This window comes from Odocoileus virginianus, chromosome 1, assembly GCF_023699985.2.
Source record: "Odocoileus virginianus isolate 20LAN1187 ecotype Illinois chromosome 1, Ovbor_1.2, whole genome shotgun sequence".
NCBI classification, from domain to species: Eukaryota; Metazoa; Chordata; class Mammalia; order Artiodactyla; family Cervidae; genus Odocoileus; species Odocoileus virginianus.
Window position 1 is genome coordinate 23,644,177 of NC_069674.1, and position 18,470 is coordinate 23,662,646.

Below are 18,470 nucleotides of genomic sequence, written 5' to 3' on the forward strand. Positions count from 1 at the left end.
TTCCGGTAGTCATGTATAGATGTGAGTTGGACTGTAAAGAAAGCTGAACGACGAAGAATTGATGCTTTTGAACTGTGATGTTGGACAAGACTCTTGAGAGTCCCCTGGACTGCACGGAGATCCAACCAGTCCATCCTAAAGGAGATCAGTCCTGAGTGTTCATTGGAAGGACTGATGTTGAAGCTGAAACTCCAATACTTTGGCCACCTGATGCGAAGAACTGACTCATTTGAAAAAGACCCTGATGCTGGGAAAGATTAAGGGCAGGAGGATAAGGGGACGACAGAGGATGAGATGGTTGGATGGCATCACCGACTCAATGGACATGAGTTTGGGTGGACTCCGGGAGATGCTGATGGACAGGGAGGCCTGGCGTGCTGCAGTTCATGGCTCGCAAGGAGTCGGACACAACTGAGCGACTGAACTGAACTGACTGAACTCCTTTAGTTTATGATTCTGGTTCCTTTTATAGAGAAGCAACTTGGCAGCATTTTTCTGGTTTTCTTTCCTAACTCCATAGCTAGAGAGATGCCTTTGTGTGATGTGATACTTTTGATGATTTAAACTTAAAAGAACATAAAACTGAAATGTCTGAAAAAGTTGGACAGCATAAAGTATAACCTGTGAAAAAAATGATCATCACTTAATATCAGGGTAAATTAAGTGTGTTGTTCCAAAAACTTGGATTTCAAGTCGATTCTCAGCCAGCTGTCAGACTTCTACCATCTTGTTTGGTAGAACTCAAATCTCAGGAAAGAGGAAAAGACTGGTGAATAATATGAACAAGAAAGACTTCAAGAATAAGCTTATCCTTGTTGTCTCAAGAAAAATCTTAGGGGGAGACATGTGTAGTGTTTAGAGAGAGAAAGTTTAATGGATTCCAGAACTGAGTCGTGGGTTATGGGGAGGAAGAAACAATTTACTTGAAAACAGTTCTTTTTCATAACTTTCCTATTTGATGACTTTTCAGTTTGACTGTACCAATACTCTCAATGACCAGCTACTGGAGAAAGTGACAGTGCAGGTGGAGCCATCAGAGGCCTATGAAGTGCTGTGTTGTATCCCAGCCCCCAGCCTGCCTTACAACCAACCAGGAGTATGCTATACTCTTGTTCGTTTACCCGAAGATGACTCTATAGCAGGTACTAATACACAGGATGCAAGAGATGTGATTAATGGTGGATTAGCACTTGAACTCTGAAGTATCTGGATAGATATTTGGGGTCCAAAGAATTTGTTTCTTTTCTGGGATTCATAAATGTAGTGATAATGAACTGTAAATTTACAAAGTTAGTTACTACTATAGAAATACTAATTTTATAACCAAGTTTCTGAGTAAAATATGCTGGACATTTAATTTTAAAAGAGAAACTGAATGTATACAGTGGTAGCCCAAAACAGAACTCACACTTTCTGTTCAAACAGTGTCACTACTAGTGAGGGTGCATATACCTGATGTCTCCTATGAAGGATCATGGCCTGCTTTTCCCTGATGTTTCTTTAGGGCAGCCTAAGGACTTTTTAGTTAGTAGACCCATGGCATCATAAAATATATTGTTTTTAAGGGTCCTATAACACAAGGCAAGTGTCTGAGAGTATGTCTCAGCCTAGTGACTAGTTTAACTAACATCTGTGTATCCACAATTGAGAAAGGCTTTGTGATCTACTTGACCTGTGTGCACTCTTGGGGATTGGATTGGGAGCTTGGTTGGAGGGGGCGGGGGGAGCGGTGCGGCACATGTGGGAAGGAGAGCCAACTGCTAGTGTCAACAGTAGTTACAAATTTGGGATTCTAAGACCTTATGACCTACCCCCTGTGAATGTCAAGTATTGTATTTGATTTCTTTTCTGTTTTCCCACCTGAGTCCTTTTCTTCCCATATTTGCTGCAGAGTATATTCACAACTGTTACCCAGTTTGTACCGAAATAAGCACACACATTGTACTTACATTTTGAACAGTTTTTATTACTAGTACAGGAAAAAACAATTTTTACTACAATACAGGAAAAAACATATAGCTAACAAATATTGGGAAAGTTACAGAGTTACAAGAAATCGTAAAAGTACTAATAAATAGTTATCCCTGGTCATCATTCAGTTACATTTGGGGCTTAACCTGTCTTCCTTTAGCCCCTCTCCCAACTCCCTTTTTCGATATTGGTTCCGGGAGCGCCTGCCTAATCTTAGCTGTGTCGGATGATAGACCAGGCTACTCAACTCTAGCACGAGGTAGATTCAAGTTGGCACCATTGCTGGGTCTGAACCCCAGGTTGTTCCCTCTGGCCCTGGGTGTACCTGCAGTTGCAGCCACCCTGGATCCATAACCCCCTGGGTAGGAAGGCACTTTCTGTCTGGCCTCCACTATTTCTCCTTTGAACATTAGGCCATCCAACTCTAACCTTTAATTATCTCCTTTACCCCTTTTTATGAGGTTTCTCTTATTCCATTCCCTTTTAACTTCATTTTCTTTCCTGGTCTGTTTCCCTCTGGTTAGATTTGTCTAATGTCCACCAGCCAGTAATTAAGCTGGCTGTACTCTTATGTAGCTAGTTTCATTTAACCTTATTCTAAACCAATATCTGGGCCCAGTCTAAATATAGCCCTGTGACTTTTGCCATCATCCTGGGATACTCTGTTCTTTTTCTAGTAGCCACCTCTTCATATTTCAAAATTCTAACCCCATTTTTACTTCCCACAAACTTTCTGTTTTTTAAGGAATGCCATTACTTCGTCACTTAATTTTAGAGGGAACCAAAATGCTAAACTCATTGAAGAATCAAGCTCTTCCCAGTTGAGAATACTAGCTCCTCCCATTTCCCCAGGTTCGCTTGGATAACTGATAACTCAGGTGCCTCACATCCCAGGGAGTGGTTCTAACAGAATACAATAAATACAGTTTTACAATATCAAAAATACATAAAACAACAATATTGAAATTACATAAGTTATATACAGTATAGGAGAAAACAACAACAACAACAACAGAAAACATTTCTACCAAGACAGAAAGCATAGGGAGGTTTTATCCCTCCTTACTAAGGAGTTAGTTTCTTTTTAAAACATACATCTTACAAATTAGCCCAGAGGTTTCAGCTTTTGGTCTGCTGGCTATGGACTCTTTTGGTTGATGGTTGTTAGTGGGTTTTTTTTTTTTTTTTTTTTTTGGGTTGTTAGTATTTTGTTTATAAAAATCTGGCATTTGGAGAATTTTCTAAATTCAAAAGGGTTTGCTGATTGGTGTTCAAACTCAGTTATAAACTCTTGTGATTATATCTTGGATAAAAGAAATGAAATTTAGTCTCAACATTCGGACTTTTAAAATTTGGAAAGTTTTAAAAAATTAGTAGGTTGACTTACTAATTTTACCAATGATTTTACCCATCATTTACCTGCGGAAAAAAAAACTCCTTTCTATTCTTTAGTCTTTGTTAGAAATTATGAAATTTTAAGCCTATGGCCAATCCAAAGTCTTTGCTGTGCAATGAACAGAAGAGAAATACCAGGACACAGGTGGTAATAAAAGTCTATTTTCCCTATTCCTTCCTTTCAGCATTTTCCTGTTGTAGATATTCTGAATCTTAACCAATGACATAAAGATCTATACATCACCTCTGCTTGTCTCATCTCAGAAAAGATATTTTCCACATAGTTGCAGGAAAAAAAAAGAAATTCTATAGATTGTGATTTCCTTCCTTCAACCTGAAGACTATACAGAATAGGAAGGAAAATAGGTTTTGGAGACAGATAAATTAGGATTTGAATTCTGACTTTGCTACTCACTGAGTGCTTAATCGTAGGCAAATGTTTTTTTGATCTCTGTATACCTTTTAGGATTGTTGTAAGGATAAAATGAAATTAAGTAAAGTGATGAGCATGGTGCCAGACACATAGTAAATACTTAATAGGTAGAAGGTATTCTCAAACTATCCACTTTCTCCCTTTACCTAACTCTTTTAAAAATCAAGCTGTTAACAGTTCAAAAGATAGAGACCCACCAGTTTCCTCAGAAAGTTATTCTGTCAGTTGTTCTTACCTTTTCTTTATCTTTAAAACCTTCCCATTTCTCCTTACTGTAAAAGTGTACAAAAAAATCTATGCCATCTGAAAAAATTTAAACTCAACATCAAGTATTACCATAACTTCTTCCTTGAAATCTTGGGAAAATTGAAAAAAGAGTAACCAACATCTTAAGTCTCAAATTAGTCCAACTGATCTTCTGTTCTCCAGCAACTACCCTTTACTTAAAAACTGTCAGAAAAGCCTTCAAGCCAGCATTCTTTCTCACACAGCAACTTTCTTTCCTCTGCATGTTTATTACACCAGTAACAACACATATGTGCAACATTCTGTGAATTTTTCCCCTACTCTGTAATGACCAGACCCTTTTGTTTTATTACTTACTCAGAACCATTCTAATCCCTATATTGCTTTAATTATTGAACTCTGTTATTATAGAATCATATTTCTTACCTCAAACCATCTGAACAAATTTAAATAGCCCTCAACAGAAAATATCCATACCAAGGTCACATTTAACAGTACATATCTGAATCTCTTTTTCATTAGGGAAAATGAAAGTGGCTGCCTCCCACTTAACAGTTCACAACTCTTTCATACGATGCATACCAGCATTCATACTGTAGTTCTAGACTTTCTACCTACACCTCCTTAAACCTTTATATTAACTGGAGCTACCCCAGGATTCTGATGGACTCCAAACTCTTCTCTGAAGCTGCTGTTTCCATTCCATTATTTTCTGTTCACTATTGATCACATTAACTCCTGACATTCTGAATTAAATCCACAATTTCAGTGAAGTAAAATTTATCTCAGTTTTTTTTTTTTTTTTTTAACTCTGACTCACCTCTAACCACTCACTGGGATTTATATTACTGATCCTTAGGTGAAACCTTACATTCTTCCAAGCTAAGCACATAATCTGCAATCTTTGTTCAAACACTAAAAAAGCAGGCAGGATAAGTTGAACATTACTATTTAGCCACAATATATCTGTTCCCTTTATCACTAGAATTTTGTATCAGTCTAGCTAGAGAGTCCATATTCCTCCAAATTTGACCTGTTAAAAGAGATCAGCCAGGATCAAGTCTGAGACACTCATTCACTTGTTCATTCATCTCATAACTAATTTCCCTTTCCTCAAACACTGAAATTTTTAACATTTCCTCTGTGCTGACTTTGAACCTTTCTTCCTATCCTACACTTCATGTTCACCATCATCATTGATAGTTGTCATCTTTATTGCTGCCTTTCTTGAATGATAACATCTCTCCAGAATGCAGTGTAACCATGGGATATCCACTCATTTCCGCAGTGTAACCATGGGATATCCACTCATTTCCTCTTCCCTCTCTTGTAGCCTTAGTAAAAACCTCTGCTTATTGTTACCCCTCAGGTTTGGTTCACAGTCTGGCCTTTCAGTGCCTTCAGTATGTGAAAATGTAACCCTACTCTTTAATATTCAAAATAATCCCATCCTCTGGCATGCATTATCATCTTTGGATGTCCGGAGTACTGATGTTACAAGGACTGCTGCTTATGCTCTCCCTTCAGATTTTGTTTTTTGACTTTCTCTCTATATGACCATTGATTCTCTTGAATCCACCCACTCTGACATAATTACCTGATAGATTTTCAGGAAGCCACCAATTTCCCTGTGACGATTTCTTTTTATGTTTTCTCCCATTTTTCCTTACTTCATTAATTGTGATCAAGTTGAACAGGTAGCACTCTGCATCATAACTGTTATAATGCTCCTTAATAATTGCAAGAATGATTTATATGTATATTGTCAACTAAGTTCCTACTTTAACCACTTCTTTCCATTTTTCCTTCGCTCACTTTCATTAGAGAACAAACATATGAACACTTTATCAAGTATGTGTAGGAGGCATATTTTCCCAGTGCTAAACACAGTTCTTTAAAAATCCAGTCGATTGCACCTTTGCTTTGTACTTGACCATGTTGTAGCCTCTCCCTCCATAAATATTCTGCATTGTCTCTCTTCCCATAAAACAGTGCTTGCTCATGGTTATAACAGATGGCACCTTTGCTTTCTTATAGTCACTAGTCTGCACCTACTGTCTGACCTCCATACCACATACGGTACCCCTCCTGCCCATGAGATCTGCTGGTATCCCAGACTGGGAGCTCTTGAAGCTGTCTTCCCCTTTTCTGTGGAGCCCCCTTTAACTACCCTGACCCTTTACACAGCCATTAGGTCCTCCCTGCCCTCCATGCTGCCTGTCTCTTTCTTTTCCTATTGGCTCTCCTCACCTGTCTCAACACTTTCCCACAACCTTCACAGCCACTCCAGAATTCAAAGGCTCTCTCTCTGCACGCTGAATGCGAGTGAACCTTGCTCAGGCATCCTCTGCCTTTTCCCCGCCCCTCTGCTTTGTCCTCAGCATGCCATCCTGCTTCCCCGACCACCTGCCCACAGGGGCAGTGGGCTTTTCCTTGGTATCGGGTCTCTCGTTGATCCTCTTTCATGTTCGCCTGTAGCCAGCTCTTGGTCTGCATCATACTGTAGTGACTCTGTATGCTGTCCCTATTCATCCCTAAGTATCTGTCTTTTCAGGTCCCTCAGGCTTCTGTCTGACCTTCTATCATTTCATCTAGTCACGCTCTGCACTGACAGACTTGTTTCAAACACTTTCTACAGCCCGCTTCCTCTACCAGCTCAACCTCCTCTGCCTCATCCACTTCTCCCATGTTCCACCATGGCCTCAACCATGTTGTCCTCTGCCTCCTGTGTGGGCTTCCTCACTGCCTTGGCCTGCTCATGGGGGCAGAGCTCCTGGATGGACATCCGGCTCCATCCTTTGGCCACTTGCTGTCACACTTCGTGCACTGTGTTCCTGACCCTCTCAACTACCCTCTCCCACCCTAGGTAACGGGTGCCATCGCCTCACCTTCCTCACTCTTCCTACCCATTAGACCTCCTCTCCTCTACCACCTGTTTCAGAATGCTCACCTGATCCCTCCTACGCCTGGGGCCTGATTTCATCATCTCTCCTGACTACCTTCTCTACTGCACAAATGCAAAAGAAACTGTCCAACCTTAGTCATGTGACATTCTTTAAAGAGGCTACTGTCTGAACCTTCCAATTCATTTTTCTCTGTCCTATGCATCCTTCTTGATCCTCACCTTCTACTCAACCCAGTTCAGTCCTCTCTGCTTCAGCACTGTGATACAATATGCTGAATCCACACACACTACCTTCCAACCCACCCTCATGTACCAGGCTGAGCTCACCTTCTGATCCCCATGACCCGATGTCGCCCCTCCGTGTAACCTTTCATGTCTCCATCCACACCGTTGTCTCACACTCCTCTGATCAGGTCTCTGGGAGCACCGGCCTTTGATTCTCCTACTTCTCCTTTCATCACAGCGCTCTCACCTTCTTCTCACCCTCTTGCCCCCACATCTGCCAGCCCCCTTCCTGACACCACACTCCGTCCAGACCTGCACAGAGGTTTAGACGCCCTCCTCCTCCTCCTCCCTCCTAGCAGTCACCTCTCCCAGACGCTCTGACCTCTCCCACCCCCTCTGCCCCTTCCATCAGGTGGACATCCCCTCTGGTGTTCTCTGCACAAATACACACAACCTGCTGTCCTCCCTGGTCCGTCCTGCTGTCTGCCCTCCTACCGTCTTCCCTCCTAGCAGTCATCTCTCCCCCACACGCTACTGTGGACTGACCTCTCCCACCCCCTCTGCCCCCTTCCATGATGTGGACATCCCCTCTGATGTTCTCTGCACAAATATACACAATGCTCCTTCCTTTCAGTCATCACTTCATCTACCTTGAACCTACTAAAGAGTTTTAAACCTCAAATTCAGGGACACCATGCTTGCAATCTGCTCCCAACTGATTGATAGTAACTACCCCCCCATCCTACCCCCCAACCCCCATCATTCAGGTGCCTTGTTGTCTACATTCATTTATTCGCTGTCTGCCTGGTCATGGGTCCTTTTCCTCCAAGTCTGACAGTCTGGACTCTGATGCCTCCCTCTGCCGGACCAGAAGGCTCATCTGCTGACCCTTCACTTCTCTGCCCCACTCTCCACCTGCCTTCCCCCCAGTGATTCTCACCCGAGGATGCATGACCCCCAAGGCCAGCCTATCAGCAACATCTCTGAGGATTGTTTTTGTATTTTCTTTTTCGATGTTTTTCTTTGGAGCAGAGCACTGCTCACCCTCAGATGTTCTGATAGGCCTCCCTTGGGGTCCATGCCCCAGCCCCCCCACGGGTGAAAACCACCCCCCCCCACCCCGGGGAAGAATCACTGCTGTGGAAGGCCAGCCTGCCTCCCTGGGCTGCACTGCTGCTTGCCCTCCACGGGCCTCCGATCACCTGCGACTGGCCCAGTTCCTCAAGATTCCAGCACTGCTCCCCTGAAACTGGCCGGACACTGTCCTCCTGGAACCACCTCATTCCTTCCCTGTTAGCTCTCGGACACCTGCCGTGACCCAAACCCCAGTGTGCATTAGAGCACCTCTCTTGTTAAACCACACCGCCTGCCAACACTCCTCTCCCCACCCCTCTCCGTTTATGACTCTCAGGCTTTCGGACATGATCTTTGGTGCAAGCGTGTCCTTCTTGGCACTTGCCACTGTCCTTTACCCTATGCTACCATTCTTCATTTCAAACCTGTGACGCTGTCCCCCTGGGGAGCCTTAGCCTGCCCCCCGCCCCCCCCAGTCTTCCTGTCCCTCTGTGTTTCCACTGAGCAGACCTTTCCCTTCCTCCCTTCCTGCAGTGACTCCCCTTTGTCCTCTGTGTGGACTCACTGGTCCTCCCGGTCCTCAACCTGTAGTCATCACCCCAACACTGGCTGTGTCACCAGGCCAGAAGCTCAGTTAAAGCACATGGTGTTCCAGTATCTGAAGTTGTCTCCTAACCCACCCACCCCGCATCTTGATCCCAGACAGCCCCTTCCTATGTTCAGCTCTGTCAAATTGACCTGAACCCCAAGGAAAACCCATTCCCTACCCAGTCCTGATACCCACATCCCACTCTGTTCCCCGAGCCCTTCCCCAGCAGATCGGATCCATAGTACTGAAGAGCCTGGCTGAAAGTTCTCCCCTAGCCGCAACATTCCAGGTGCAGCAGCAGCCACTGCTCCCACCCACCACTAGCCACCCCTTTCTTTCCACGCCTCCCTCCACAAGCCTCAGCCCCCACTGGCTGGCCCTGTAACTCTTAAGTCCTTCTGGGTGGCCCGTCTGCAAGAATGCCTCTCTGCTACCTCCCCCTTCTCCTTCCCCCTGCTGCTGTCCAGCCTGTGTCCCTCCCCCTGCCCTCTGCTCTCCATCTTCCCCGGGTGCCTCCCATGACCTGGTCTGTCTCTGCCAGGTGACCCTCCTGTCCTGCCACCTCAAGACCCGTGTGGACGCTCCTTCCTGTGACTTGTCTTCACGTGATCCACTCCTCCCCTTCCCCTCCCTGGCCCAGGGACAGCGTCAGCCTCTCCTCTAGGCCCATCATCTCCTCTCCATCCTCCCTGATGCCTGTCATCACTGCCCTGGGTCATCCCTTCTCCATAGGCGGTGATCCCTCCTGGGACTTGCTCTCCCAGCTCACACGCCTACCATCCCCTGCCCTGGCCCCTTCTCTCCAGAACCACCATCTGTCTCTCGTTCAGTCCTTCCATAGCTCAGGCCTCGGTTTCCCTTTAGATTCCCTTTCCTTACCCTGGCACGGCTCTTCTTGTCTCACTGCCCTTTTCATCCAGCCACTGCTCACAGGACTCACACCAGGCCCCTACCTTCCCAAGTGCTCCCTCCTCCTCCTCCACTGCTCCCACCTCTCCTCCTTCGGAGCCTGGAATGCACCCCTGCCCTGCACCATTGCCTTGCTCTCCCACTGCCTGGTGACATGATGCAGATCTCCTCTCAGCTGTGCTTCAAGACTCTTCTGGTTCTCCATCCCATTCTCCCTGCCCCTCTGTTCCCGACATCCAGCCTCCTGATCTGAGCCCCCAACCCCAGTCTCCACCATCCTGCCCTCCCCGCTCTCTTTTCTTGTGCCTCTGTGCCTCCCCCGTATTATTCTCCGACTAGACCTATGATTTGAAGTTCCCTGTTTTTGTCCTGGCTCCTTCTGTGGAGTCTCTCTGCCACATTCTAGGCCTCCACCCTTTAGAGGTCCCTTGTAAATAACAGAAGCACTGTCGATACCACTTTAGTTCCCGGCCACTCCTCTGCCAATTCTATTTGCTACCCACACTGGACCCCATCTAGTTGTGTCCACGCTCGAGCCCCCGAGGCCTGCGGTGTTTCTGTGCAGGCTCTCTCATCTCTCCCTGTGCAGCGCTGCCCACGTCACCAGTCGTCATGGCCCCTGTCTCCAGCTGCTTCTACGCACCTTGGGTCTTCACCCAGACAAGGCCGTGGTCTTTAGGCTCCCTTTTCCTGTCTCAGCTTCCTTCTTCTCCTCTCTTCCCTCTTAGTCAAGCCATTGCCCACAGTTCTTTTCCCCAAGCTGCCGCTTCCTCCTCTTCTTCCTTCCAGGCCGCCACTGCTTCCATTTCTTCTCCATCAGCACCCATGCTACACCCCTGCCAGCTGTCCTTGACCTCACATTCCCCCTTGAAATAGTGCAGGGCCCCCTGGCCCTCTTTCCCTCCTGGCCACATTCCATTCACCCCACCTGTGTGCAGATCTCTATGACCGCCCCCGCCCCCCCACTCTCCATCCTCTTCTGCCTTGCTCCCTCTGTTGTCCATCAGCTCTCAGCCTCCCAAACAAGAGCTCCTGACCTCATAACCCCCATTACAGACCCCTGGCCTTCCCCCTCTGCGCCCCTTTGCTGCCCATGTTATCTTCTCAGACTAGATCTCTGACACTCCACAGGTTTTGATGGTGCCTCCTCTCTTCCAACTCCTCTGGGTGGACTCTCTCCACTACATTAGACTCCCACCCTTTCCAGTGCCCTCCCTCCCCCCGTAAGCAGATACATGAATTCAGCAGTGGTTGTGACGTGTCACCTCCACCTTGGTTCCTGCTCGCTCCTCCACCATTTCTAAGCACACCTGCTACTCCCACACTGGACTCACCCACGTGTGTCCGTACTGCAGGCCCTAAGAATACTCGCCAGGGCTCTGTGTAGAGTCCCATCTCACTGTGCAACACTGCCCGGTTTCCTCAGCTCCCTCCCTGTCGCTGGGTCCCTTCCCCTGTTTGCTCCTGAGGGCTCCAGGTCTTTAAACCAGGGCCCTGGATTCCCATCTCTGCTCCTACTGTCTCCACTCAATACCACATATTTCCAGTCCTCTTACCCCCAAGATCTGCCAACATCCCCAGACTAGGAGCTGTTCACATGGCCTTCACCTTGTCCACGGTGCCCTTTACTGTCTCCGAGCCCCTGGCACCCCCGTGAGCTTTTCTCCCCTCTTCTGTCCCTTTTGTCCCCTTGACGCCCCTAGTGGTTTCAGGGACCACGGCTGCACCCAGACTCCACTATCCCCTTCCCCACACTGAGTGTGGACGGAACATTACTTGGCCCCACCTCTGCCTTTTCTTTCTCTCTTATCTTCAAGAGTCTTCCTGCTTCTCTCACCTGCTGCCAGCATGCCACTGGGCCAATGGTCTTTCCTTGACGTCCAGTCACTTCTGGACCTGCCCTCGTGGTCCCTCTGGTGCCACGTGTCCTGTCCTGAATCATCTGCTGTCCTGGTTTGCCCCGAAGCACTTGTCCTTTTTGGGGCCACCATTGTGGAGACAGACCTTCCCCTCTGGGCTCCTCTCTGACCTTCCATCATCTCCTCACAGCTCTCCCAGGTTCACTGCTGGTCATACCAACACTGCTCTTTTTCCTGCATGGGATCTGTCATACCCTTGCCCCACTTCTGGAGTCAGAATATCTGCTTGTCCATGCCCACTTCTTCAGGTTCTTTGTAATCCCTCTCCTGAGGTGGTTGGATTCCCTGATCTTCTCACGTAACTTCTCATTCCTTAGCTGCAAGGGTCCAGCACCTACCCCTCCTCACCTCGGACCCTCCTCCTCCAGCACACTGTCTCAGTTGTCCGAGGCAGCTCACCTGACCTGGGCCCGGTTTCTAGGTCTCTCCTGGCTTGCTTCTCTAGGGCACACACAGCAACACTTTCAGCTACTCTCTTTGACCCGTCCAGCTGGACTCGGGTGTCTCTTCTGCTGTGTGCTCCCTTCTCGGTTGCCCATCCTCCTCTCAACCCCGTTCAGTCACCTCTGCCTCAGTCACACTGTGACACGCTGTCCTGTCCACATGCCCCACCCTGCAAGGCTCCTATCCTGTGAAGCCAGGCACCCTGTCCTCCCAGCTCCCCCCAGCCTAACCTTTCATGTTCCATTCAGATTGTTTCATACTCTTCATACACTTGCGTGGGGAACCCTTCCTGACTCTCTGCCTTCATCCCTTCACCACAGTACTGTTACCTTTAGCCTCCTCCAACGCTGCCACACCTTCTAACCCAACCTCCCTCTGCACAAGAGCCCTGGCCCTGCTGTCCGCCCTGCTCCTCCTCGCTCCTAGCAGTCACCTCTCACCCAGTCACTCTCCTGCCCTGACCTCTGCCACCCCCTCTGGCCTTTCCATCAGTGTGGACGTCCCCTCTGGTGCTCTCTGCCCACGTCCATACAACCCCTCATCATTTCAGTCTCCACTTGCATCTCTGGGCTTTGCATCTCAAGCATCCTCAGGTATGGGACCACCAAGTTGGCAATTCAGTTCACTCTGGAACCATTAAGAGCAATTGCAACCCATTCCCCGTCATTCAGGTGCCTAGTCAGCTACATCCATTTGCTCGCTGTCTGCCTGGTCCTGGGTCCTTTTCCTCCATGTCTGACAGTCTGGACTCTGATGCCTCCCTCAGACCCAGGGGCTCATCTGCTCACCCTTCTCCACTGGGCCACTGCCTCTAGCAGCTCATCTTCCACTGGCCTCATCCCACCTCTCCCAGTTCCTCACTCGCCTGACCTGTGCTTGCTCTTCCTCCCGCAGGGGCTTCCTCATCCCTTGGCCGACTTTGGGGGGCAAGTTGCCCACATCCACTCTCTCCTCGCTCTCTGCCAACCCTCTGGGCACAGTGTGTTGTTCCCTGACCCTCTCAACAAGCCTCTCCTTCCCTGCCTGCCAGGAGCCATCTCCTGCGGTTCCTCAGTCTCTGGCCTGTTGGACCCCCTCTCCTCCACCGTGCCGCTCTCTCAGCTCTGAGGCAGCTCACCTGACCTCCTACATCGTGGGCCCGGTTTCTGGGTCTCTCCTGGCTTGCTTCTCTAGGGCACACACAGCAACACTTTCAGCTACTCTCTGTGACCCTTCCAGCTGGACTCGGGTGTCTCTTCTGCTGTGTGCTCCCTTCTCGGTTGCCCATCCGCTGCTCAACCCAGTTCAGTCGTCTCTGCCTCAGTCACACTCTGCTGAACACAGGCTGCACCTCCAGCACATGCTAGAGAGCCAGGCTGAGCTCCCTCCCAGGCCCCGCGGCCCCTGTAACACTTCATGTTTCCATCCAGACCTTCGGCTCACACTCTGACACACCTCTCAGGGATTGTCGGCCTCTGATTCTCCTACCCCTTCCTTTCACTACTGCGCTCTCACCTTCTTCTCCCCTTCTTGGCCCCACACCTGCCAGACACCCCCGGCCCTGACACCTCCACACTCTGTCCAGACCTGCACAGAGCCCTGGTCCTGCTGTCCGCCCTCCTCCTCCCTCCTCGCAGTCACCTCTCCCCAGAGTCTCTGACCTCTCCCACCGCGTCTGCCCCTTCCATCATGCGGACGTCCCTGCCTGTGCTCTATGTGCAAATGCACACAACGCCCCTTCCCTTCAGTCACCACTTCCATCTCCCTTAGCCCTGCTCAGAAGTCTTAAGCTCAGGGACACCATTCTTACAATCCACTCCCAACCGACTGATTGTAACCACCTCCCCAATCCCACCCCCAGCCTGCAGTTTTCCAGGTGCCTTGACGACTGCATCCATTTGCTCGCTGTCTGCCTGGTCCTGGGTTCTCTTTCTCCCTGTCTGACAGTCTGGACTCTGATGCCTCCCTCTGCCCCACCCACCCTTCACCCCTCTGCCCCACTCTCCACCTGCCTTCCCCCCAGTGATTCTCACCCGAGGATGCATGAACCCCAAGGCCAGCCTATCAGCAGCATCTCTGAGGATTGTTTTTGTGTTTTCTTTTTTGATGTTTTTGGGTTTGTTTTTGTTTGGAGCAGAACACTGCTCACCCTCAGATGTTCTGATAGGCCTCCCTTGGGGTCCATGCCCCAGCCCCCCCCACGGGTGAAAACCACCCCCCCCACCCCGGGGAAGAATCACTGCTGTGGAAGGCCAGCCTGCCTCCCTGGGCTGCACTGCCTCTTGCCCTCCTCGGGCCTCCCATCAGCTGCCACTGGCCCAGTTCCTCAAAGATCCCAGCACTGCTCCCCTGACACTGGCCTGGCGCTGTCCTCCTGGAACCACCTCATTCCTTCCCTGTTAGTTCCCGGACACGTGTCGTGACCCAAACCCCAGTGTGCATTAGAGCACCTCTCTTGTTAAACCACACCGCCTGCCAACACTCCTCTCCCCACCCCTCTCCGTTTATGACTCTCAGGCTTTCGGACATGATCTTTGGTGCAAGCGTGTCCTTCTTGGCACTTGCCACTGTCCTTTACCCTATGCTACCATTCTTCATTTCAAACCTGTGACGCTGTCCCCCTGGGGAGCCTTAGCCTGCCCCCCCCCCAGTCTTCCTGTCCCTCTGTGTTTCCACTGAGCAGACCTTTCCCTTCCTCCCTTCCTGCAGTGACTCCCCTTTGTCCTCTGTGTGGACTCACTGGTCCTCCCGGTCCTCAACCTGTAGTCATCACCCCAACACTGGCTGTGTCACCAGGCCAGAAGCTCAGTTAAAGCACATGGTGTTCCAGTATCTGAAGTTGTCTCCTAACCCACCCACCCCGCATCTTGATCCCAGACAGCCCCTTCCTATGTTCAGCTCTGTCAAATTGACCTGAACCCCAAGGAAAACCCATTCTCCCCCCAGTCCTGATACCCACCCACCGTCCCATCCCCAGCAGATCGGATCCTTAATAGTAAAGAGCCTGGCCGAAAAGTTCTACCCTAGCCGCAACATTCCAGGCTGTAGCAGCAGCCACTGCTTCCACCCACTGCTAGCCACTCCTTTCTTTTCATGCCTCCCTCCACAAACCTCTGCCCCCACTGGCTGGCCCTGTAACTCTTAAGTCCTTCCGTCTGCCAAAATGCCTCTCTGCCACCTCATTCTCCTCCTTCCCCCTGCTGCTGTCCAGCCTGTGTCCCTTCCCCTGCCCTCTGCTCTCCATCCCCCTTCCCCGGTCTCGTCTGTTCAATGACTTAGATGTCTCTCCCTTGCTGCACGAGCCCCGTAACCCTTCCTGATCCCATATGTTCTTCCCCTCGACGCTTCTAGGGCCCAGCTGATGGACCCTCTCTCTCCTTCATACCCTTCCCTTCACGGCTGACTCCCTCTCCTTCCCACCTAACCCCAGTCTTTCCCCAGGTGTACTAGCGTCCCCCTCTCCTCCTCCTCCAAATCATCTCCTCCCAATTTCCTGCACTGTCCTCCCTGCTCTGCCCCTTCCTCCTAGGAGTCATCCTCTTCTCTAGGCCTACGATCTCTAACTCCATGCCTGGACTTGGCACCTCTCGCATGCCCTCGACCGCTTTTGCACTCCCTCCCTACCCTGCTCCTTTCGCCAGAACACCATCTGCTCTCTTTCAGTCCTTCCCCTGGTCTAGTGCCGTCTTCTTTAGCTTCCTATCCTTTACCCACCTCTCTCACCTTACTTACTCTTCTCTGTTCCCTTTTAATCAACCACTGACCACAGTTCTTTGCACCAGGTCCCCACCCCCCCTCTTCCCTCCCTCTCCACTGCTTCTCCCTCTCCCATCTGCCCCGGGATCCATGCCTTGCCCCCCCACTCCCCAGTGACATGGTCGGAATCTACTCCTTTCCCTCTTTCCCTCTGGGCCGTGATCCCTCCTGTGCAGACCCCTCCTCCCTCCCTCCCATTCTGCACTGCCCACTGTGTTGTTTCCTGGATTAAGTCTCTCAAGCAAGAGCCCTTCACCCCCAAGCCCCTCCATATCCCACCCACTGCCCACTCCCTCTGTGCCCCTTTGCTGCCCACATGATCTTCTCAGAGCAGACCTCTGACACCCCACTGCTTTTGAAGGTCCCCCTCTGTCCATGTGTGCACTGCTCCTCTGAGAGTCCTGCTCCTGCCCCTTTCCAGTGCCCTCCCCCGCCCCTCAAGAGCAAACTCAGCATATGGAAGGTGAAAACCACTCTTGTTCTCCCTCACTCCCCTGCCAGCTTTGCTACCCACAGTCTGAACTCCAACCATGTAAGTCCATCAGAATCTCGAGTTCCACTGTGTCCTTGCCCTTGTTTGCCTGCTGCAGCTCTCATGACTCCCCTGTGAGGACCTGAGGTTTTCAAATGCCTGGGAGGTTAGGTTTCATCTCTGTGCTGCACCTACGTTCTGCCCCTTGAACCTGAGACCTGCTGAAGTCTCCAGATTGCGTGTTCTATAGGCTGCCTTCCCCTCTCCTGTACCTCTCACTTCCCTGCTTTCTTCTCCCTCTTCCTCTCTTGTGCATTCCGCCCTGTTTCTCTTTCCTCACCCCTAAGCCTCTCCACTCACATGAAGCTTGCAGTGTTCTTCTCCTTGACCGACCCTCATGCTCCCAGATTTATCTTCCTCATGTCCCAGCACCTGACTAAATCCACACGGTGCATTTCCCTTGACCCATTGCCTGTTTGCCCACCCACGGGAGCCATTGCTCTCTGTGCCCTTTCTCTCATCATCTCCATTCACCTCTCCCTTGGCCAGCTTCTAGCAGCATCCCCACTGCCCCCCCCTCTCCACCTTCCCCCTCGCCCACCCGTGTTGCTTTCCTCCTTCAGCTTCCCCATGCCCTTGACCCTCAAGTCCCCACATTCCACCTCCTTCCCCTCTCTGCCCCTCTTGACAGTGGTTCCCTGACTCTTCTCAACAGCTCTCTACACTCCCAGGCTACTGAGGCCATCCCTCTTCCCTCACTCTCTGGTGTGGACCCCCTACTCTCCCACCGTGCCTGCCCTCCCTCCCCCGCAGTCGAGGCACTCACTTGACTTCACCACATCCTGGGCCTGGTTCTCAGGTCCCCCCTTTGCTCTCTGCTAGCCCACACATGCAACACTTCCTACCACTGTGACCTTCCGCTACTCAGTGCTGTCCTGCCCGGTGCTCTCTGGTATGTCCCATCCCTCTCAACCCCATCCAGTTCGTCTCTGCTCCAATCCCTGACCGCTGTCCTTCCACTGCCACCCTGAAAGGGCTCCAGGTCTTTAAACCAGGGCCCTGGATTCCCATCTCTGCTCCTACTGTCTCCACTCAATACCACATATTTCCAGTCCTCTTACCCCCAAGATCTGCCAACATCCCCAGACTAGGAGCTGTTCACATGGCCTTCACCTTGTCCACGGTGCCCTTTACTGTCTCCGAGCCCCTGGCACCCCCGTGAGCTTTTCTCCCCTCTTCTGTCCCTTTTGTCCCCTTGACGCCCCTAGTGGTTTCAGGGACCACGGCTGCACCCAGACTCCACTATCCCCTTCCCCACACTGAGTGTGGACGGAACATTACTTGGCCCCACCTCTGCCTTTTCTTTCTCTCTTATCTTCAAGAGTCTTCCTGCTTCTCTCACCTGCTGCCAGCATGCCACTGGGCCAATGGTCTTTCCTTGACGTCCAGTCACTTCTGGACCTGCCCTCGTGGTCCCTCTGGTGCCACGTGTCCTGTCCTGAATCATCTGCTGTCCTGGTTTGCCCCGAAGCACTTGTCCGTTTTGGGGCCACCATTGTGGAGACAGACCTTCCCCTCTGGGCTCCTCTCTGACCTTCCATCATCTCCTCACAGCTCTCCCAGGTTCACTGCTGGTCATACCAACACTGCTCTTTTTCCTGCATGGGATCTGTCATACCCTTGCCCCACTTCTGGAGTCAGAATATCTGCTTGTCCATGCCCACTTCTTCAGGTTCTTTGTAATCCCTCTCCTGAGGTGGTTGGATTCCCTGATCTTCTCACGTAACTTCTCATTCCTTAGCTGCAAGGGTCCAGCACCTACCCCTCCTCACCTCGGACCCTCCTCCTCCAGCACACTGTCTCAGTTGTCCGAGGCAGCTCACCTGACCTGGGCCCGGTTTCTAGGTCTCTCCTGGCTTGCTTCTCTAGGGCACACACAGCAACACTTTCAGCTACTCTCTTTGACCCGTCCAGCTGGACTCGGGTGTCTCTTCTGCTGTGTGCTCCCTTCTCGGTTGCCCATCCTCCTCTCAACCCCGTTCAGTCACCTCTGCCTCAGTCACACTGTGACACGCTGTCCTGTCCACATGCCCCACCCTGCAAGGCTCCTATCCTGTGAACCCAGGCACCCTGTCCTCCCAGCTCCCCCCAGC

At 50.4% G+C, this 18,470-nt stretch overlaps 1 protein-coding gene across 2 annotated transcripts in view; it reads left to right on the plus strand.

Annotated features, from left to right (window-relative positions):
• COPG2 (COPI coat complex subunit gamma 2) overlaps positions 1-18,470 on the plus strand; it is a 118,217-nt gene that overhangs the window by 82,908 nt on the left and 16,839 nt on the right. For both annotated transcript variants that reach the window (XM_020880699.2, XM_020880700.2), the window contains one exon: positions 971-1,142. In XM_020880699.2, coding sequence (XP_020736358.1) covers positions 971-1,142 — 172 coding nt within the window. The remainder of the gene's footprint in view (positions 1-970; positions 1,143-18,470) is intronic.